The 23304-nt window shown below is 45.1% G+C and overlaps 1 protein-coding gene across 2 annotated transcripts in view; it reads left to right on the top strand.

Moving 5' to 3' along the window:
• The window catches only part of Ism1 (isthmin 1), a 68576-nt gene extending 45624 nt beyond the window's left edge, over nucleotides 1-22952 (top strand). For both annotated transcript variants that reach the window (XM_063248688.1, XM_003476549.5), the window contains 4 exons: nucleotides 5044-5308; nucleotides 12358-12501; nucleotides 16288-16377; nucleotides 21366-22952. In XM_063248688.1, the coding sequence (XP_063104758.1) occupies nucleotides 5044-5308; nucleotides 12358-12501; nucleotides 16288-16377; nucleotides 21366-21883 (1017 nt within the window). In that variant the 3' untranslated portion in view covers nucleotides 21884-22952. The remainder of the gene's footprint in view (nucleotides 1-5043; nucleotides 5309-12357; nucleotides 12502-16287; nucleotides 16378-21365) is intronic.
• Nucleotides 22953-23304: the final 352 nt, after the last annotated feature.

The raw sequence follows: 23304 nt of genomic DNA, 5'->3' as shown, positions 1-23304 counted from the left end.
TCAGGCAGCCTCTGGTCTAGTGAATCAGACTCTCCATTTTAAGCATGGCCTCCAGCTGTGCAAGTGAATGGGAAAAAAACAAAAACAGTAACGCCCAAAACAGAAATGGCCTCAAACTCCTGAACTGAATTTCATCTCCATGAATTTGAAGCAATACAAGAAGTTGAGTTTTGTTTTAAAAAAAGAAGTCACTTGGGAAAGTGAATAACAACAAGCGAGGCTTGAACTTTAGAATCCTTGGTTGGGTTTTTGTTCTTCAGCTGATGGTTAGATAGCAAAGACAAAAATTCCTAAAATAAACTCATTATTAGGCTCACTGCATCTATTCATTACTACAGTCACTACCCATAACCAAATAATTCTCTTTTCTGGATCAAAGTGAGGCTAGAATTTATTTCAACCAATGCGCTTATTTCTTTTCTTCCATGGATAAGGATTTAAAAACAGTCCAGGAAGACCTTTCCTCCCTGGTGGGAACTATGCACGTGGCCACAGGCCTTTTGATGTAATCAGAGGAGCTGACCTGGGCTACAAATGTCATATGTACTTCTACTCTTGATTTCCTCTTTCCTTTTCTGCAGGATACTTTTAGAATGGTGCATCTGGCTGGATGAGGGCTAAGAAATGTCTTTGCCCAAAGTACTGAGCCACACACCCATGGGTACACACCTGCACCTCTCAAAGGCTCATGGGAAAGCTGCTCCCCATAATATGGTCGATGGCATCACACCGGCCCTCATCAGGGGTCTGGCACCACTTGTAGTAAACCAGACTTGGGCTCTGTAGCCTCCTGTGTATTCTTTAACCTCTCTGTGCCTCTGTTTCCTTGTCTATAAAATCAGAACAGTGGTGGTACCAATGAATATACTGTGTATACCTGTGCAGTATAAAACTATACTAATGTACGCTTGTCTCTGAGGCATGGATGACAGCATCCATGAGAAGTGTGTAGCACAGGTATGTGATTAGCTTCCCACATCTTTTGGTGCTGATGCTGACTGAGGCGAGAATGGGAATGGAGATGACAGAAACATCTACAAAGCTAGGAATCAGGGCTTTTGAAAGAGTTCCCCTCCTATGACCATCTTGATCTGTGGTGTGGGAAAGCCCAGAAGAAACAAATACACTAAGATGCTTGGCTTGTATGCATTGTGGATGAGAAAGGCTGGAGAGCTCCAGTCACTTAGCCCGGAAACATCCACACCTTCAGCTCTTTCACATGGATGAATGTTCAAGGCATCTTCACAAAGCAATTCCTTGATGAAAAAAAAAAAATCACATAAATAGAATGAAAGCAACAGGAAATGTAAAACCAATCCCCACCATTTGAGCAGTCATTGATCACGCTCATTAAGTCTTTTTATTTGGATGCCTATGAAATTTCAGGTTCAAGGTTAGATTTCTTCTTTTGATATCAGTATGAAGTTTCTACATTGTTAAGTGTAGAAAAGGGTGGATCCTGAGACTTGTTTTTTGTATTGTTTTATAATTCATTTGGGGCAATGGCTAGGAATTAAAGAGGAAAAAGAAACCTCTAAGCTGTTGAGATTTAGTCACTGATATAGTTTTTGGAGTAAATTCTTATTTTGCCCCTTCTTGCCCAGCCAGGCAAGAAATCTATTTTGTTTGGATCTGAGGAGCAATTTGGGAGAAAAGAATCGTATTGATGGTAATAGCTTGAAACATGGAATTGTTTTTATTCCCAGGTTGGAGAAATTGCAGGGCAAGTTTTGTTTAAGCAATTTCTTCGACGCCAGTCTGAATGCAAATAGAATACCAAAACTCTTGGGCACTTTCCCCCTTATCTCTTACCCAGGGACTGATTTCATTACCATAATTTCAGAGTTGCCTGGCTCCTGGCAGCCTCTCCCTACCAAGCTCCTTAATAATCTTGCAGGGGATTGTTGTAGCACGGTTTGTCTGCAGGCTGAGAGGGGAGGGGCGGGCTGCAGAAGAGAAAGGCTCAGCATTGCCAGTCCCTGCCCTCGTTGGTTCTGCACCACCCAGCTGCGTGGACCTTTTGCACTTGTCCTTTGAGGGCTCCCCGTGGCTTCCCATAACCACTACTCTCCAGCAGCAGCAGAGCCTTCATACACGCAATGTTTTTCTCATCTTCCTTTCCCTTTCTTCTGGAAATTACTTAAAAGCTCTATAATTATTTATAAATATGCAAAGGATGCCCACAAGGCTAGAGTAATCGTGGTGGCCTAGACCAAAGCTCATGGTGGCCTTCTTGGCATCCCTTAACAGAGGAAAAAGCTGCATTTGGCCTTCTGTTTGTGAGTGTACTCTAGCATCGGAGGCACTACTTTGACCAGGTGTCTGGACCTTGGGAAACCACAACCAGGACCATCACTAGCTGAGGAATTTCCTATAAGTGCCCCAGTGAGCAGAACTCAGGCCTCCCCATGCCACAAAACGAAGCGGCTGTTTGTTTCTGGGATGGGCACGTGCTAGTGTAACTTGGCAGAGCACCTCAGAAATTCTTCATATGTCAGGTTGGGGCAAAACTGGGAATGTGTTTGCCCAGTACATCTTGCGCTGATTACTTGGAGCGTGTGTTTCTGATTCATTTACACATAATTCTTCCAGGGATGTTGCAAGAGCTATGTGATGGCCGAAGGAACCCAGTAAGTCTTTTATTACATTTTTAAAACAAACTTCTCTATGTTGATTGTCTCTTGGAGCCAAGATGCTGCATTCTTCCAGCCCCATGATAGGCTTCAAACATAGGCTTCATAAATCCAAAGAACAAGTTCTAACCTCAGCTCCGGGATGATCTTCTCTGACCCTGGGGCTGGGTCTAGACTGTGGCAAGAATGCAAATCCTGGCTGGGAAAAGTGGTTTTTTTGAAGACCTTGTAGTCACATCTCCATACAGGCTGTAGCATTTAGCCTACCACCAGCATCCATGACCTTTTTGCTCCCTTTGTCTCTTGTTAAGAGATTATACTTTTTTTGATTTTTTTATTTCTTTTTTTCTTTCTTTCTTTTTTCTAGACAGGGCCTCACTGTGTAGTGCAGGCTGCCTTGAACTTGTTTATGTAGCCCAAGCTTGCCTTGAACTTGTAGTGCTCAGCCTTCTACCTCAGCCTCCCAGGTGCTAGAATTACAAAAAGACTATACTTCTGTTAATTAGTTTTTGAGAGACAGTATAGCAAAACAGATTAGAGCATTGGCTCTGGAGCCAAACTCTCCATGTCTGCTATATATTAGTTGTGTACATCTATGTGTTGTAGTGTTCCTGCCTACAAGAGGCTATTTAGCAACCACCCTAAAACTTAATAGCGTAAAGCACTGACCACTGGATTGTTCATACTCCTTGGGTCAGGAGCAAAATTTGAGCAAACTTCACCAGGGAGAGTTTGGCTCAGTTATCTGTTGTTGGAATTGACCAAAAGGGCCAAATGGCCCAACATAGCCCCCGTTATAGGGTTTGGTAGCTGGATATTGAGTGAAGTGCCTCATTTCTCCTCCATATAGTCTGTCTCTTTATTAATCGCTATACAGATAGTGATCTAGGCTTCCTTACATACCAGCAGGAATATTCTAAGGGAAAGAACAGAAGCTGCAAAGACCAAGTCATAGTGTTAAGACCAGTCATAGTGTTACTCTACCCATTCAGCTGAACCAAGTGAATTACAAGGCCAGAGATTGAAAGGGAGTATGTATTAATCAGTTTTCCATTGCTATGACCAAATACCTAAGAGCAACAACTTATAAGAGTTTATTTGGGCTCATGGTTTCAGAGGTTTCAGTCCATGGCTGGGGCGGGGGAGCTCTATTGTTTTTAGGCCTGTGGTGAGGCAAAAACATTATCACAGAGGAAAGTTGTTCAACTCATGGCAGCCAGGAACAAAAGTAAGTGGAAAGAAACAAGAAGAGGAAGGGGCCAGGGACCATATGTAATCTTCAAAGCCACATCCCTAGTGACTTGCTTCATCCAATGTGACCTCACCTCCTAAGAAGTCCTTTCAGCTATGAATTAATCAGTAGATTTGTTCATTCAGTTCATCCATCAAGTGAGGCCAGAATCCTCATGACCCAGTCACCTCTCTAGGCTCCACCTCTTGAGCATTGCTGCACTGAGGATCAAGCCTTCAGTATATGAGACTTTGGGGAACACTTCATATTTAAACCATAATAGAAGAAAAACAGACTCCATCTGTTGATGGGAGGTAGGACACACCTACAGGCATAGGAAGTTATTATGAAAATTAAACAATTTCATCTAGGCAGAACATTTAGAAAAGTCTCTAAAACAGAGTTAGCATAATGCATAGTGTTATGTTTTATTATGATTATCCTTGTATCACTTCAGAAATATGGTACATGCATGCTCCTTGAATGGAAGTCTTTTCAGAACCACAGTCACTAGTAAATCAGAGTGTGTCTTAGTTACTTATCTCATTACTGTGATGAAATACGCAATGCCCAAAGTTAAAGGGAGGAAAGGCTTCCTTGGTTCACAGTTTGTAGAGGTTTTACTCTGTAATCCAAGGCAGGGTGGCTTGACAGATGGGGCATCACAGAGGAGAATAGTTCATAGCAGGCAGAGATTAACAAAAACTATGAGAAAGACACACAGAGAGAGATGTAGAGAACCTATTTTGTCCCTTATATGGTATCCAGTCTACTGGGATTAGGACAGTACCCATCCAATCAGCGGACTGATCCAGCAATCACTCACCTTTAGTCTTAATTCTGGCATTGCACTACGAATCAGTCACACACTCTAGACTTAGCCATCTCCAAAGAAATCTCTATGATCTCATGAGGCTTTGGGGGAACACCTAGACACAAGTCGTACACCTCAGTAAAGCCTTATTTTCTCCCAGCCTGATGTCATAGTCCATCCAGTTGTGGAATTCATTCAGGCCATCCCTGGATGTTTTCCCCTCCCTATTACCATGCCATCTCAGCTTCCTTTCCTGAGTGATATAGCCACCACTTCCCTTGGCTCTCTCAGACTTTCTTCCAAGGGTCACATAGCCTGGAGGCGGTTGACGCCACATTGACCCTGACCTGTTCTGAATTCTTCAGGTCACCATAGAGGTGGTCGACGGTCCAGACTCTGAAGCAGATAACGGTCAGCATCCGGAGAATAAGCCCAGCTGGTCAGTCCCGTCCCCCGACTGGCAGGCCTGGTGGCAGAGGTCCTTGTCCTTGGCGAGGGCCAACAGCGGGGACCAGGACTACAAGTACGACAGTACCTCAGATGACAGCAACTTCCTCAACCCCCCCAGGGGGTGGGATCGTCCGGCCCCAGGCCACCGGACTTTTGAAACCAAAGAGCAGCCAGAATATGGTGAGTTTACCACTCAGTAATGTAAAATTGGTGGGGAGAATAAATAAGGCCTAACAGACACGGAGCCAAGCCAAACCCAGTTTACAGTATGTGGCTTTTGGTCTTCTGTGGGGCAGACCTCATAAAGCCTATGCTCCACAGAAGCCCCAGTGAGGCTCCAGCAGCCACATTTTTCTGGCAAGACTATAATTTTAAAATCATAGGAATTATCTTTGGAAAGTCTTTTCTTTAGGGTCTTTGGGATTTTTTGTCTTGTCTCCCCCAAATTTTTAGTTTTACTTCTAAAAATGAAATATTCAAATTAACCTTGTTCTATTTTGCACTGTAAAAAATTCATATTGAGAGCAGTTGGATAAAAGAGAGGCATATGGTTGCTGCTTCCTTTGACCAGGCAACTGGGTTAAGTTTCATACCAGCAGGGCGGAGGCCTTTAAGAATCCATGTAAACATCTGTGACCTGGTTTGTCAAAGGAAGGCCTTTCCCAATAAATGTTCAGTCCCCCAGCTGAGACCCTTAGATTCCCCTGTTTGTAAAGTAGGATAGATGCGGCAATAGACAACTTCCAAACTCAGCGACCTAAGATAATACAAGTTCATTTCCGACTTGAGTTGAGATGGGAGACAAGGTAGGAGGCAGGCAGCTTCACTCTATGATTTGGGAACTTTCCCTTTCCCTCTTGGAGATCCACCAGCTGTTAGGGGCTGAGACTTGTCCCCTAGATGCTCTGCATCTGGCTGGTAACCGAGGACTATGGGAAGCTGGAGAGAGAACACACACATTCTTCACCCCTTTATCTCGGAGGTGACGCACATCACATCTACTCACATTCTGTTGCCAAGACTGATCATGTGGCCCCATACAGATGCAAGGATCCAGGGAAATAAATGCATGCAGCCAAGTAAAAGAGGAAACGCTTTTGCAAATATCTGACCAGTCTTAGTATGGAATTAGAGAGTGTGTTGTAAGAATAGTTGCTGTATACAAATGCACCATCATCGTGAACAGTATGTGACAAGGGTGACTCATACCGTTTATACTCTCACCTTTACCTCTCTTTCTACAGAAAGACAAGTTCTACTTTAGAGAGTTATTTCTGCTCATTAAGCAATAATTCTTGGCAACTTCCAAAACAGCTTTTTCTAGCCATATCATTTCGCTGATCAACCAACATTTATTTATTAAGAGCATGTTTTGGGCCTGACATGCTAGGTGCATTAAATTCCAAAATATGCAAGATATAGTCCTTTCCTCAAGAAGGGCTCACTCGTCTCATGACAAAGAGAGAAAAATTAACTGAAAGACAATGTAGTGCCATGATAGAAATACACATCAAATAGTAGGAGAGCAGAAAGAGGACTCCATACCACTGCCAGTCAGGTTACTCGTGAAATTCCCACAGGAAGTCCAGTTTCTCTGTTTTCAAGAGCAAAAACTGGGGTCATGGCTAGCATTTATAAGTACTTATACTGCACCCATCCACCTTTGTGACATTTCCATTTGACTAGGCCTGTGGTGAGGCAGAAACATCAGACTAGACCTGTGAAGCAGATGCGTCATTTATAGATGGGGAAACAAAGGCTACAGAACTTAAGTGACTTGACTTGGAGGAGACAGACTTTCCAGACATCTCAGGAAATTTGCATCCAGAATCTTAGCTACTATCCTGTTCTATTTCCCTGGGGATAAAGTAGCACAATGCTTAGGACAGTACAGTGGATCTAGATATGAATGCAAAACTGGGCTCTCTGGGGGTGATTGTGAGGCATCACTGTATTCCAAACTCATGAGTGATTCTAGTGCTCAGCCCATGGGAAAGGCCACCACTCTCCCCTGCTGAGTCAGAGGTATATGAGACATGGAACCTGCCTGTGCATCCTTCTTTATTTTTTCAATGAAGGTCACCACGTGATTCTTATGCTTACTCAAATTTGAAGACCACGATTATAAATAACTTCTTCATCTAAAGCTTTTGTAGATCTGCTTTGTTGAGTTCATGAGAATTGGGAACATCCTGTCCTTTTCAACTGTGGTGACAGAGTTTGCTTCTACCAGGACAGTTCCTGTGGCTGCATTGGCCATCCTCACCACATCTTCCTGTAGAACCCATGGATTTCCCTTGATCAAAATCTAGCTGCATCCTTGGGTCATCGGGAAGTTGCCATCTCCTATGATTTTGAAGTGTCTCTTAATGACTTCTCTCTCATTACACTAGATATCAAGATTCCTACTTTATAAAGAGATTCTTGTCCTTTGTAGTACTCCTTGTAGACCTTCCTTCTCACACCTTTCTGTACATACCAGTAACTGAGGTTTTGTTGGAATGCAACTTCTAACACAGCAGGCATGAGAAATAAGCAGGAGCCAAGAGAAGCTGGCGCCATTGGTCCCCTCTGAGCCACACCTGGAATATCAAGATTCTAAGCACATCACGGCCATTGAGTAGCATGGGCAGCCTGAGTGGAAGACTGTTCTTAGATGAATGCTCAAGGGATGTGTGTTTTCCTGAATTTTGTACAGCATCTGAGAATTCTCTTTGTATTTCAATCAACAAAAAAGCTATTGAGCAGTTTCTAAATATTTACTCCTGCATTTAGTGCTTGGGTGGGGACAGGGGAGAACACTGTGCTGGAAGGGGACGCTCATGCAGGGCAGGTCACCGTGTCTCAAGACTTGCTGTCCTGTCTCAGATGGACTGAAATGGCCACCACAGCTGGTCTTTGCAAAGGAGGTAGACTATTGAAGGTAGGATTTTAAACAGAAGTTTAAATGTTTGTGGGGATGGGGCTGGGGATTTAGCTCAGCAGCATAAGCACCTGCCTTGCAAGCAGGCGGTTGTGAGTTCAATCCCTGGTATCGATAAAAAAGAAAAAGACAAAAAAAATGTTTGTGGGGAAAAGAGTATTTCCAAAAATCTGAGATGCAGTGAATAGGATATAATGGACAACTGCAGGACAGAGGTGCTATACGATATAGACCAGAAGGTGACCCTAACTTGAGATGGAAGCACGTACTATGAGGATACCGTAAGTCAGTGTGACTGGGCAGAGTATGTAAATACTCCCTGCAGATGTTTCCATGGCAACAGGAGTCCAACTCAACATGCATCTGTCTAACTGTAACAGACTATTCTCAAAATCACTCAGAATGGAATTAGGTGGACACTGCTTATTAGCAGGATTACGACTCAGTTCATTGAAATTCTCTAGTTGGTCATGGGACTGTGTCAGCAGAAGATTCCAGAATGATTTCTTTTCATGAGTTTTTCTTTGTAATGCTGAATTATAGCCATATCAGTAAGTGCCTTAAACAAGGGAGACTAACTTAATTCAAAGGTGCTCTAGCAGCTAAGCATCTAGGCAAGTGTGTATACCTCTCTGAGCATGATTCTCTATCCATAGAAGGAAGAGGCTTCTATCTGCTTCTTGGAATTATTGTAGGAGTTAATTATAGCTCCTGTCATCTGGGATTATGGTGCAGGATTGCAGTGGTCAAGCCAATACCCAAATCAATTCAGTTGTCCTTGACATTGTAACTGATCCAGAGAACATTAAGTGCCCTAAAACTATAAAAGAACTGTTTCACAATTTCAAATACATCCTTGAAACCCAGCTTTCAGCTCATCGCATTGCAAATCATTATCTCCCTCCTTGAGTTCTTCTGTGTCACAGGTAGGAACTGTCAAAACGCATATAAACTTTACCAGGAGTTGTTTTTTCCTGTCGCTGTTGTCTTAGTCATGGACACTCATTTTCTTTTCTGAGCATTACTCTCTGCAAGGTGAATGAATAAGAGCACATTTGTTTTATTATTGCAGAAAGGTTTGATGCTCTCAAAGTTTTGTCCCAGTCAGAAATTCCCTTTCTACCCTTTGATCATAGGAAACATACAGAAATCCCCAAGATCTTTGCTGGGGCACTCCTGGGGACCAGTATATGGTGAGGGCTTCAGGGTAGTGAACTGACATGCACACTTTTTCCTAACACCCCACTTTTAGCTCATTGTTAGGCTCCATATGAGTGATTAATTATATGGCTATGATCTTAGTGTCTAATTTTAAGGGATCTGTATTTTCTAAAACTAAGTAGCTTTATGAGCATTTGAAACAAAGATGTGGAGAAGCCATTTACCTGAATAATAAATGATTGATGGACGGTTCCAGAGACTAGACTCTGAGAGAAATCTAGACAGCACATTTTAGGGAGCATTTTTCAGCATATTTGTAACAGCTTTTGTTGCTTACTTCCAATCAGAACAAAAGGTCTCCCTCATGAGTCTATAGGTAGTTAGGACTGTTGACTTGGGCCAGCTTAACAGGGCTGGAAGGTCTCTAATGGTTCCTCACAGTAACAGGGCCTCCCTAGATATCTGGGGTCTGCAAGGGTTGGGGCTTCTCTCTACCTGCTCCCTTACTGTCCCAGAGACTAGCCTGGGCTTTTCATGTGGTGGTGGAAGGGCTCACTACAGCTAGGAAGGAAAATTCTCACGCATGGTCCTATAGCAAGCGTCTGCCTATGTCATATGTGCTGTTATCCCATTGGCCAAAGCATGTAACAAGGCCCAGCCTGAAATCACCAAGGGAGTGGACAGGGAGAGAAGTAGTATAGGGATTGTTTTCCAAATAATCTGACACTGTATCCCCATCTCATCATTTAGATCCAAGAAATTTCATGCAGAGATTGTAGTATAAATCTCATAGTGAGTTTAAGGCTCAAAGCTTAGGAATATTTCTCTAAATTAGGTCTCTACCATAAGAGAAAGGAAAAAGTGCAGGAGATTTCAGGATGGTTGGGACCTCTTTGCCTTCATGAAGCTGAAGACATTACTTGGTGTCGCTGGATTGTGTCTCATGCTGGAACTCATTTCACAGATGATATGGATTCTACCTGTATGGCTTAATAAGCTTCTTTCTCTACTTATTCATCTCCTCCTTTTTGAGTACAGAAACCTTATAATCTTGTGACTTGTTCCCTTCAACAAAATCTGTCCTTGCTGGTGTGTGCAAGTGTAGGCACATGTGCTATCACACACTGCACCTTGATATATGTACATTCAGGCATGGGAATGGGGTGACTGCTCCTGGCACATCTCCAGCATTCTTGGGGCGATCACAAAGAGATACCAGACTACACGGGTTTCAGGAGGGCAGAGACTGACCTACTTCAGTGGCTTCTCCCTTGGGAAGCACCTGTCTCTCCTGTCCTGCTGGAGGAGGCCTTTGAAGAGACAGTAGAAATGCAGAAGCTGACAGTGAAGAATGAGGCCCAGATTCCGCAGCGTGAGCAGTAGTTTCAGCCATCTGCTTGGGCTTGTGGTTGGAAAACCATTTCTTAAAAAGAAAATCAAAGTTTGGGAAAAAATCTTGCTTGGCAGGAGAGAAAAATAGATGAAGTCTCTGGGGACAGATGAGGTGTGAGCAAAATCTCCACTCTGTTAGGGAAGAGTACACAACCAGGAAGCCCCCACACATATGCGCGCGTGCACGTACATACACACGCACATGCACATGCACACACACACACACTGTCATTCTGCCTAATGGGCTGCTTGCCTGAGGATTGTGCAGAATGAAAACCATGTAAACAACTGCCGAGGGGGCTGGCATGGGGCCCACAGTTCAGGTAGAAACGTGTGGGTGGCATGCTTCCTGGGCCTACGTAAGAATGAATGGCGGCATCCCTTCCCTGCAAGGCACATGCCTATAGCCCAAAACTTGGCACCCAGAGAGGCCCCAAGGCTACTGGAAGATGTGGGTGAGCTGGGAGAAATGATTGCAGAACAGAGGCACTCAGAAGGGACTATGTTTTAGAGAGATCTAGGTCCGAGCTGAGTTTCCCCTTCTGTTCCCCTGAGGATCATTGATGAGTCCCCGAGCTGCCCCAGCAATTAACCTCTTTTAGGAAAAGGTCAGTTTTGGTGAGGTACCGACCCTGGTTGAATTTTCCTTTATCCACACCATTCATCAACTTCTAAAATAATACAAAGGTTATTCGAGTGTGTGTGTGTGTGTGTGTGTGTGTGTGTGTGTGTGTGTGTGTGACTATTGTCTCCCTCCTATTAAAATATTAGTTCCACTGGGGCAAGGATCTTTGAAAAGTTAAATACTTAACAAAGGGTTCCACACTTACAATTGTACCTGACTTAGGAGAAGGCTCAATTCATTGGATGAATGTTGAATAATGACCCGAGGGACATTCTTAGCTCTACCATTAGTGTATCAATTACCCATCTCTGCCTAACAAACTACCCCAAACTTCAAACCATCCCAAACTCAGTGACTTAAGACAAAACCAGTTGGGCCAGGGATAGAGCTCAGTGGCACAGCAAGTGCAGGGTCCTGAGTTTGATTCCTGGTACCAACAAAACAAAACAAAACATCAGTTTATTATTTCTCATGATTTAGTGGCTCAGGAATTTAGTCAAGACCACTGAGTAATTCGTTTGTTCTTGATGGCATCCTCTGCATTCAGCTGTCCGCTCAGAAGGACTGGAAAGATAAAAAACAGTTTTCTCACTTCTCTCTGTGGTCTTTTGTGGATCTTCTCTTTCCGGGTGTTGTCCTTGTTGATAAGTTTAGCCTGAGCTTCTTTCACAGTAACTGGATTCTCGAGGGAAGAAACTAGAAGCTTCAAGCCTTAAGGCCGAAGCCCACCCAGAGCTTAGAGAAAATGGATTCATACTCATTCTTTCTCTCCCTCCCCTCTTTCCCTTCTTCTCAAGGGATAGATGGAAATGATGATGGTCATCTTCAGAAATTGTCCAGCTCATTATCCCATGAACCTTGGTTTCCGGTGTGCATATATTCTCAGGAACATTTCCTGGACACCTACAGGGATCTGTTCCTACCCATGTACTGATCACCAAGTACTCACATTTTGCGGCTCACGAAGCTGAGCCCTAAAGGGAATCCTGGACCTGTGAGCCTTTTAGCCCTGGCTGGCATGTGCCACACGAGCACCCCATAAGTGGACAGTGGCATCCTGCTTCACCGGGGAGATGTGGAGACTTTCTGGACGACGTCAGTGACCATCTCTCCCTGGCTCCCTTCCAGATTCCACAGATGGAGAGGGTGACTGGAGTCTCTGGTCTGTCTGCAGCGTCACCTGCGGGAATGGGAACCAGAAACGAACACGGTCTTGTGGCTATGCGTGCACTGCGACAGAATCTAGGACCTGTGACCGTCCAAACTGCCCAGGTGAGTTTACTTGGGGGTGTGGATGCAAGGACAAGGAGAAGCTTTTAAATCTGTATTTTAAAACATATAAAAATTATGTCTTTAAAAGATAGCCATTTTCCTCGTAAGACTTCTGACCAGAGTGGGACAAGAGACAATTAATGAGTTTGATGGAGGAAGGGTGGGTGTTCTGAGTCATGTGCACTGTGGAGGTAGCCGTGACTTGGGAGACAGGGCTACATTGTACTGGGGTAATTTAGAGAAGCGATTCTGGTTAGTTTGGGTCTTTGATGTGGGATTTGTTATGACTCGAAAAGGCACATGAAAACAGACATTTATGGTTTAACAGGGAAGCCAGGATGAGAGGGTCAATAGCCAGCTACAGAAAAACCACGCAGTTAGCCCTGTCAGTAATACCTGAGAGTTGCCCGAGGCTCCATAGGGAGCAAACTGGGGCTAGTTAGCATTTAATTATGACTTTAGACTACATTGTCAGTGCTTTAAAAATTAAACTAATTGCAAACTTGGTGAGGGCTCATACCAGAACAGCCGAGACTAATACTGGTTTGTCAAACCATGTCCTGTGGGCCAAGTCCAACCTACAAGCTGTTTCTTTAGGCCCCATGCATTTTACAGGGCTGCAAAGAAAAGGAGGAGGAGGAAAAAGAGAAAGAAAAGGGGGGAGAGGAGGAAGAGGAAGATAAATGGGGGGGAAGAAGAAGAGACAGCAGCTAAGACGACTATAAATGACCCACAAACCCTAACATTTGCATCCTTTGAACCTTCACCAGCTCTTTTCCTTTAAGGGCTCTCTGATTTTATGTGAGCCCCTTGGAACCCCATATTTGTGGGGTTAATGCAGGGTTAGTTTACATTGCCAGGCTAGGGTGACCCTAGCATTCTTTCCTGTAAAGTTGAGAATCAAAAAACCAAATATGGCAAGAGATCCTGCCAAAGAAAATCTGGTTCCCAGCAAGCCCCGGAAAGCTGGTTCTGAGACACAGACAAGAGAGCAAGGACCAGTGAGGAGATAAAAAAGATGCATGAGCAAAGCTGTTGGCCACACTGCTGTCAGTGGTGCCAAAAAATCAAGAAGGAAGCATTCAAAATGGTGGTGGTGAGGGCCAGGGATACAGCTCATCAGCATAGCACCTGCCTGGCAAACACTAGGTCATGAGTTTGGTTCCTGGTACCAAAAGATCCAAAAAAATAAAAAAACCAAACCTAACCAACCAAACAAACAAAAACCAAAATGAGAATTTCTTATCACAGGGAAGAGCCTTCCTGTGATAAAGAATCTAAACCTGGCACTCGGGGTCTGGATGCCAGATCTGAAAGAGAGGCATTGACCATATGTTCCCATTTCCAGGTAGAATACCAGCCTAAAATAATATATTAGGCCTTTCTAGGAAACCACGCATCCTAAATGGCTTCCTCTGAAAGAACTTTTGGAGACCGGAAACTTGAACTTTGTATGGTAGACTTCCTTTTGCTACCACCCATAGACAACTGTGTTCTCAAACAAGAGACATCTGGAACAAAGCAGAAGTGGAAACACAAGGGGAGAGAGGAAGGCTCTATGAGTGTGTATGTTAGCAAATGAGCACACGCAGAAAGTGGGCCTCAATGCAAGTGGTGGCCGTTCTGACTCAATGACAACCATACAGATTTCAAAGCAGTAGAGCAACCACAAAGTTACTTTTCCTGAGCCTCCTCATGTCTGTCATGATGAACTGAGTGGGCTCTGGATGCATAGGAACCAACCAATAAATAATAATAACATGAAGAGGACAAAAGGAACGTGGAAGAGAACATGAAGAAAAAGATGAAGGTGGTGGTGACGATGACGATAAGGAAATGAACCAAAAGAAAATAAAGATTGGCTAGCGATGTGGCTCCATGCTAAAGCACTTGCCTAGCATGCCTGCAACCTGGATTTGATTTCCAGCACAAAAGGAGAAAAGAAGGAAGGAAGGAAGGAAGGAAGGAAGGAAGGAAGGAAGGAAGGAAGGAAGGAAGGAAGGAAGGAAGGAAAAGAAACAGAGGGAGATAGGGGAGGAACGAAAGAATGGAGAGAGGGAAAAGAGGAAGAATGGAGGGAGGGAAACACAATGATGAAAGAGTTGAAGAAAAAGATGATGAAAAACAGGAGTTTTTAATTATGTAAAGATCAACCAGCTTCCCGTAGTTTTTATGTGCATCGTTTCACAGTAGCCTCATGAAATAGGTGTTCATTTTTGTTCCCATTTGGCATCTTCAGAAAATGAGGTCAGGGGCAGCAGCAGGGGATCAGTCATGAAGGTGGACCCAGTGTTCTTAACCTCTGAACCCTCCGTGCTCCCCAGAAGGCAAACACAGACACAGACAGCACCAGAGCCAGGGTTGAGGGGTTTGCTTGTGATGTTCTCTTTCAGAGCTGGCATCCAGACCCCGAGTGCCAGGTTTAGATTCTTTATCACAGGAAGGCTCTTCCCTGTGATAAGAAATTCTCATTTTGTTTTTTGTTTGTTTGGTTGGTTAGGTTTGGTTTTTTGATTTTTTTGGATCTTTTGGTACCAGGAACCAAACTCATGACCTAGTGTTTGCCAGGCAGGTGCTGTGCTGATGAGCTGTATCCCTGGCCCTCACCACCACCATTTTGAATGCTTCTTTCTTGATTTTTTGGCACCACTGACAGCAGTGTGGCCAACAGCTCTGCTCAGGCATCTTTTTTATCTCCTCACTGGTCCTTCTCTCTCGTCTGTGTCTCAGAACCAGCTTTCCGGGGCTTGCTGGGAACCAGATTTTCTTTGGCAGGATCTCTTGCCATATTTGGTTTTTTGATTCTCAACTTTACAGGAAAGAATGCTAGGGTCACCCTAGCCTGGCAATGTAAACTAACCCTGCATTAACCCCACAAATATGGGGTTCCAAGGGGCTCACATAAAATCAGAGAGCCCTTAAAGGAAATCAAGTCATGCCCAGCAGACAAAGTTTCATGACCTTCCGCTCTTCCTCCTCTGCTTTACCTTGTGAAGGACTCCTGTCTGCAAAGGAAGCTGGCCAGCACAGGAGCTTTGAGGAGAGCTTAAGGGAGCCATAAAGTTTAAAGCAAGCTGGGCTCTGTTCCTCAGAGCAATCCCAACTTACTCTTTCTGAAGCACCAACAGCAAGACCCCAAGTCCTAAAAAGGGAGATATCTGGTCTTTGGCAAGGAATTGCCAGCACCATTTCAGCTCAAATGGCATCCGCCGAATACTGAAGAGGAAAATAGCAGCTAGCACTTACCACTGACCCTCCTGCGCTAGCTGCTTTCTTTACACACATTTAATTCTTTCAGCTCCACGGGCAGAGGCCGTCACTCAGTTCTCCCTACTTTGGAGGCACACCAGAGGAAGGAGCTCGCCCTACTTCACACAGCTCCTACTGAGTTAGACCCAGGAAGTCAGTCATTAAAGACAGATGTTAACCACCACACCCTGCTCCTTCCAGCTGGGGCTGTCACCCTGACGCCTCCAGACAACCACCCTGACTCCCACACCCCACTCCCATACCCACTCCACACCCCCTCCGTAGAGGAGGCCGTGAGTTCCTCAGGACTCATTTAGGCACATTTGGATTGGATTTCGTGCTCCAAATGGTATCTGGGGTTTTAATATATTTTATGCGCTACTACCTGCTTTTTACAGTTTCCTCTGTTGGCAAGTTTCTGCCCATGAGTAGAAGTGAGCACAGAAAAGGCTTTGTTCAGGTGTATTTGTTTTTCATTTGGGAGGGGCTGACTTTTTCCATAGAACGCGGGGAAAATGAGCTCTTGTCTGTGTCTAGGCATTGAAGACACTTTCAGGACAGCGGCCACTGAAGTGAGTCTGCTTGCGGGAAGCGAGGAGTTTAATGCCACCAAGCTGTTTGAAGTCGGTGAGAATATTTTTTTCTTTTTTTAATCCAAATATTGATTTAGTTCTTTGGAGATTCCTTTTGCTTTTGCAATGCCATCCTTGGAAAATGTGCATGTTTCATTTTCCTCTTCTAGGGTCCAGCTCCCCCTGCATATTTCTTACTCACACTCACGGAAAGGCTCCCAGCAAGCCAGTCCCTCCTCCAGCAGACTGGGCCCTAGAACCTCCTCAGGCTCCTCAGCAGGAGACACCGGGCTCCACCCCTTTCCTCAGCACAGAGTCACTAGTATGTCCTCAGTAAAATCCGCTCTCCAGCAGAGGGAAGGAGGCAGAGGGGAAATTTCTAAATATTACATACTCCTTCTCCTGCGAGTTTCCATAAACCTCTGGTAAACTCTGCTGAGCTACATTCCTGTGTGACATAAAGTGTTAGCACAGATATGAGAAACAGGCCAAACAGAACAGGGAGGATTTTTTAAAATGACCTCATATGCTTCCGGATATAATTCTATGTTAAAGGAGGTAAGGGTCCACTGCTCCATTTCTTTCAGCCACCAAAAAATTCTTGATTAACCTCTTTAATTTTTCTGTGCCTGTTCAGACAGAGTGAGCAGTCCTGAGTCCCTTAGCAGTTCACGGCCCAGTTAGCCAGGATGTAACTGAGTGACCAAACTCAAATCTTGAAGGACTACAGCACTTAGAGTGATGCAGGGATCCAATGCAACAGTCTAGAGAAAAAGGAGAGAGCTACGTATCAGGGAGCCTGCACTATGGTGAAAAGACACTAGAACAACTATAGCATGGGGTGATATTAGAGAGGGCTAGACACTGCGACACAGTGAGACACTCAGGCTTTATCCAAACAGGGAGCTGTGGCATCCCCAGTATCAATCCAGTACTGCCAGATGTTTTGGTTTTCCAAGAAAGACCCCAAATCTGGGTTTTCCTAGAATACATCTCAGTTTTTGTAATACTGGATAATTTTAAAAAGAAATCAGATCAAACGTGGATGTGAGCCACACTACAGACAACTGAAATTCTATCACTGAGGGCTTCCCCTCATCCCAGTCCCTTCACAGACATTCATTCAACCTGTGTGTGATAGGAGCCTTCTGCAAATGTGTGTTTGATTTAAAACAAATGACTGGAAAGGTGTGGGTTTATGTAGAATGGAAGGGGGTCCATTTGGGGACCAAAACCTTGTCAGGCCCCTCCATGGCACCCACAGGCAGGCGGCCTCTTGCCTTACTGCACAGGGGAGTCCAGGTGCTCAAGGCCACACTCAGTATGTGGCTAATGCCACAATAGCTGAATGGACCTGGGGTGTCAGCCAGGGAAAGAGCAGGTGATTGGGGCGTATTTGGTGAGGGGCTATTTGCAAAGATCTGAGCGAGGTGGAGCGAAACCAAGCAGGGGTAGTACCAAGGTGGACGACAGTGGGCAGCCCCTACCCCTTCATGGACCAAGAAGGAGAAGTGACCAGAGTCCAGCCATAGGGCCATCTGACAGCAGTCCTGGCTTGCAGAAGTAGGGGGACAACACGCAGTGGAAAGGGAGGAGCCAAGAAAATAGAGATCTCTTCCCTACTGGGTCCTCCTATTGGCTCAGCCCGCATAGAGGTCAGGGATCAAGGAGTCTATTGCTAGACCAACCTTCCACAGCTGGAGTAGCACAGAATGAGGACACAGAAGGGCAAACTGAGGATGAGAAAAGCAGTGACAGGGAAAGGTAGATGGGCTTAAACTTAAGTTTTATAACCCAGCACTGCCCCCAAAGTTTTCAGATCTGTAAAAGGGCAAGAGGCAACAATGCCTGCCTCCCAGAGCTATTGCAGAACTCTGAGCTAGTGTTTGTAAAGCATTTAGCATATGAGTGGTACACTGAAAACCTCACATAAGCTTAATAATTTAAAATAAGTCAGTGGATGTGCTGTAGGTGCATGAATTAGAATGACCTCCCACCCTGGAAGGGAAATCCATAGCCATTTTCTGGGGCCTCATGAATTTTGTCCCCAACGCCCTGGCCCTCCCAGGGGAAACTGTGGGCTTTGCAGATGAGGCTCGCTACAAGGGAGTTGCCGTTGTGTTCATGACTACTCAGCCAGGACGTCACAGCTGTGGGATGGTGGAAGTCAGAGCTGAAAGCAGCCACTGCCAGTGCCGGCTGGCCACACAATGGACATTGTCCTGTGCGCTCCCTTCATTCCCTCCCATTTTATCTTCACCCTAATTCTACGAGAAAAGTGCTATTTTTAGGACCAATTTAAAAATGAGGAAACCAGCATATGGCAAGGTAAAACTTGCTTATTTGCTGAGCTGCTAAGCCATTGAGTTGGGATTCAGTCAGCCCCAGGCAGTTTAGCATGAGACTCCAAACTCTTCACTTCTTACCAGGCCTCCTGGGGTATGTGAGAGATGACCGTCTCTTGTCCTCGTTCTAATGGTGAGGCCCAAGCCTGCTTCTGAACATGTTTGTCTGACCACTTGATTCCCAGGCACCTGGCTCCAACCTGGAGTCACCCTCAAGGCTTCCCCTCTTTCGCCCCAACTCTATGGCCAAGACCAGACACTGCTAACTCTCTGATCACTCCCTTCCACCAGGGTGTCTCACCTGGGTTCTTTTCATTCAGATCAGCACCAGATTCATTCTCTTGCTGCATAACTCAGTTAATAAGTAGTCTACCATCATTCACCAACCTTCACTGGCTCCCTGGAACCCTCTAAATAGGCCTAAACTGAACAAAACCCCCACGATCTGACACCAGCAATTGTATTTCCTTATACGGTCTGCTCCAATGGAAAGGAGTATGTGTCCAATCCCAGACAGCCCTGAGGATGCACGGCCCAGAGGGTAGACCCTGGAAGACCCAAAAGGAGCTCCTGCTGGAGACTGCAGGTCAGCCACGGGCCCACGGCAGATTCCCTGAGGGAGATCTGAGCAGGACCCCTGCCGTGTCCCAGGCCCTTCACTGTGCCTCACACTCCTGCACATCTGAACATTGACTTTTTACCTTTGCCCTCCTTCATGCAGCCCCACGTCCCCCCTCTCTTGGCTTCCTTAGTTGAGTATGCTTCAGTTGGCCCACTGAGGCAGATGCTACTGATGACCCACCCACATCCCTTCCTCCTGCACCTTGTCCCTGCACCCCAGCCTGACTTTCAACTACAGTGCCCTTGTTTCTTTGCTGTAGAGTGCCTCTTGCCCCCAAGCCCACTGCCCCATGACTGCAGGGCACTGCAAGCCAGGAGCAGCCCCTGACACTGAGAACAGGAGCTGGTGGATAAACACTCAGGGCCCATAAATCAAAGCACAGTCAGGAGTAGTAAGGAGAGACAGAGGGTATTAGTTCCCTGTTCTTGCAGTTGGGCCCACGCTGTGTCTGCACAAGGTCTGCAGGCCTCCTTGGGGTCAGGCAGAGAAAGCACCTCTGTGGAGCACTAGATAAAGCTGGAAGGAGCAGCAGGGAAGTGGGTGGAGGGTGGTGGGATGGGACCGTGGGCCTCAGTGTTTACCCTGAGGCCTGCTTATTTTCCTGGCAGCATGGCAGGACCTTAAGAAAAGGCCTGTGCTCCCTCATGCATAGGGTAGGCCAAAGCCCAGGGCCTTGAAGAAAGGAAAATCAGGATTTGGGCAAGGTGTGTTCTGTTCTAATCAGCAGCCAGGAGTGCAATTCAGCTCATCGCATATGAAGCAAAGGGAAATTTAGAGGGTCTATATCTTCTGAGTTTGTCACAGGAGAAGGGGGCACAACTGTGAGTCTCATCCTGGTCCTTTGGGGAAAAAATGCTCTTTGCAATAAATTATTGTCCAGAACATGAAAGAGGGCCCACAGTAGAGCCATTCTCATCTCCCCCAAACTTGGGGCCATCTGTAGCTGTTTCCCTTCACCTATTTAAGCCACACCCAGGCTGGCTGCCTTCCTGCTCCCTGACTGCTGTGTCCTGGAATCACCTCTCAAGAAACCAGTCCCGCTGGAATCTCTGCCTCAGGGTTTAGAAGAATCCAAACAGGGACACTGGCTAAACCTGTGTCTCTGCTGAGAAGCCAGAGTGAAGGGTCAGGCGGGGGTTGTGCAGAGCTGGGGACTCTGGCATTGTCCAAGGAGGCCACCTCCATCCCTGTTTATGAGGCCAACACAGTACTGGTTAGACACATCTATGGGTTTTCGGATGAAGCAAAGAGCCAAAATTATGATTAGAATTAGCTAATTCTTAAAGGTTTGCAAGTAATCAATATTTTTTTACTACCATAAGAACCAAACACAGTATCAGGCCACTTCGTCTTTGCTACCTTGACATGTGAACCGGCATATGGTCATTATCACTCGCCTAAGATGCTGGCAGCTCAGCTGCATCTTAAACCAGGCAGTGAATGGCAGGCATGAAACTCGAGACTATCAGTGTCCCTTGGAAGTCTTTTCCATCACCTCACTACTTAATTAAGAGGAAATTAAATACAGCTTTCTAGATTATTGTTAGTTTTCTTCAGGCCAATAGTGAGACTATAATTATCTAGGAAAATATCCTGCTTTTAGATTTTTAGGGTTCTGTGGAGTTGATAAATACCTACTAAAAGTTGTAGGTAATAATACATGTTTCTACATAATGAGGTTTTTCTGCTTGTTTATTTGTTTTTGGTACTGGGTATTGAACTCACAACCTCACGCTAGCTAGGTATACACTGTGCCACTGAGCTAAAGACCCAGCCCTTCTGTGTAATTTCTAAAATGCTAGAGCAATATGGTAGTTAAATCCGGGGATAACAGAATGTGGGTGGTGATTAAATAAATGTATTGTTTCCTTTTCAGTGTGTTCAAAATTTTGTCATAATGCAATGTGGGGGATTGGGAGGACATCTTATAAGCAAAGAGGTTCCCAAATTCAGGGGTGATGAGAATGGCACCATCCCCACCCCTCACCTCTGGTCATCTGGTTCTGCAAATAATAAGTCTCTCTCTCTCTCTCTCTCTCTCTCTCTCTCTCTCTCTCTCTCTCTCTGCTTTTCTAGACACAGACAGCTGTGAGCGATGGATGAGCTGCAAAAGTGAATTCCTGAAGAAGTATATGCACAAAGTGATCAATGACCTTCCCAGCTGCCCCTGCTCCTACCCCACGGAAGTGGCCTACAGCACCGCAGACATCTTCGACCGCATCAAGCGCAAGGACTTCCGCTGGAAGGATGCCAGCGGGCCCAAAGAGAAGTTGGAGATCTACAAGCCCACAGCCCGCTACTGCATCCGGTCTATGTTGTCGCTGGAGAGCACCACTCTGGCTGCCCAGCACTGCTGCTATGGCGACAACATGCAGCTCATCACCCGAGGCAAAGGGGCAGGGACGCCCAACCTCATCAGCACCGAGTTCTCCGCTGAGCTGCACTACAAGGTGGACGTGCTGCCCTGGATCATCTGCAAGGGTGACTGGAGCAGGTACAATGAGGCACGGCCGCCCAACAATGGTCATAAGTGCACCGAGAGCCCCTCGGACGAGGACTACATCAAGCAGTTTCAGGAGGCCAGAGAGTATTGACAGGACGGCAAGGTGCATAGTGCCACCTCCAGTTTTGAGGCACAAATATACACATGGATCACCCAGGTCTTCCCGTGTGTTTAAGTATATCCACATGAGTGTTTTTATGAATTACACGGGGGATGTGCACGAGTCTGTACAACCACCATAAGCAGCCACCCTTACCATGCACAGCCCTCTGTGGAGGTGGCCTCATGGGCAGGAGGCTGGGACACCAGCACAGCCAGAAGAGAAACCCTGGAGGCTCAGAGGTATGATCCAGTGTTTCTAGACACACAAAGGAGGAAAGAGACTGAAGCTGTAAACATTATAAGCAGTTTTTATATATAACTTATTTAATACGAATGTGACTCAAGCTTAACATTTTCTCTGGAGTTATCATTGTAAAGCTATTTAATCATTTCTGTGAGGATCAGAAAGAACGGGGTCTAGGGAAATGAGAGAAAAATTTTGCATTGGTTTCCTTACAGAGAAATAGTGCAATGGAAACATAGCAAAACAAGAAAATGTCCACCTTAAACCAAATGTTATACGGCACCTTGCTGGAGTCTCAGATTCCAAATTTCTCTTGCCTTAGACTGGGTATTTGTTTAGGGGCAAATCTGAGCCCTGGTTTTAAATAGGCTTTAAAGTAAGAGATGAATGTTAGCATAATGCTATGGCCCCCAAACAGTAGAATTTCTGCTGATGTCTTAGGTTCAGAAGATTGCAGGAAGTTCAGACATAAAAGGAGTAGCACTTTTCCAAAGGAAAAAAGCAAAAGAAATGCAAAAAGGACATGGACCTCATTTCATCTAACAGTGTTTTCTCCACTGGTATATCCACAGTAGATAAAATATAAAAAAGGAAAGGGGAGCCAAAGTTTGAGAAATCCTAATTTTTTTATGTTTTAAGAAAGAAGAAAACTGCATTATTTTTGTAAAGTATTTATTGAGTCATTGGGTCTTATGCATCAAGCAATTGTAAGATGATCTGGTTCTGTAAGACAAATAAAGATTGGTTTCCTATGCAGTATCTTACTTGCAAAACTCCAGGAAAAGAGAATATATAATAAAATCATAATAAAATATGTTATCTGCATCCGAGATTTATGATACAAGCACCATAAACAGCCCTAGTAAAGCAAGCCAGGGGAGAGAAAATCCATCCCAGGTGGTAATGAAAGGTTCATTGGTTGACACAATGGTGGCTGGTCTCAGTCTGTATATTTGGCACTAATAGTGTCTACCCAGCCCTCAAGTGGCTGAAACCCACTGACACACATGTGGCTATTTAGCCACACCAAACTGACAAATAGAAGCCAGAGCACAGGCTTCAGACAGCCCACATATCACTTCTTGACCTTTTGACTAAGATCAAGTGAAGACAGCTCCGGTGAACAAGGCCACTTTCAAACAAAATTCTGCAGTTACAGAAATAAG

Source organism: Cavia porcellus, unplaced genomic scaffold (assembly GCF_034190915.1).
Source record: "Cavia porcellus strain 051 isolate PalLab524CR breed Dunkin Hartley unplaced genomic scaffold, mCavPor4.1 scaffold_5, whole genome shotgun sequence".
In the NCBI taxonomy this organism is placed as follows: Eukaryota; Metazoa; Chordata; class Mammalia; order Rodentia; family Caviidae; genus Cavia; species Cavia porcellus.
The sequence above is the reverse complement of the archived record's forward strand: the minus strand, read 5'-3'. Positions and strand labels throughout refer to the sequence as shown.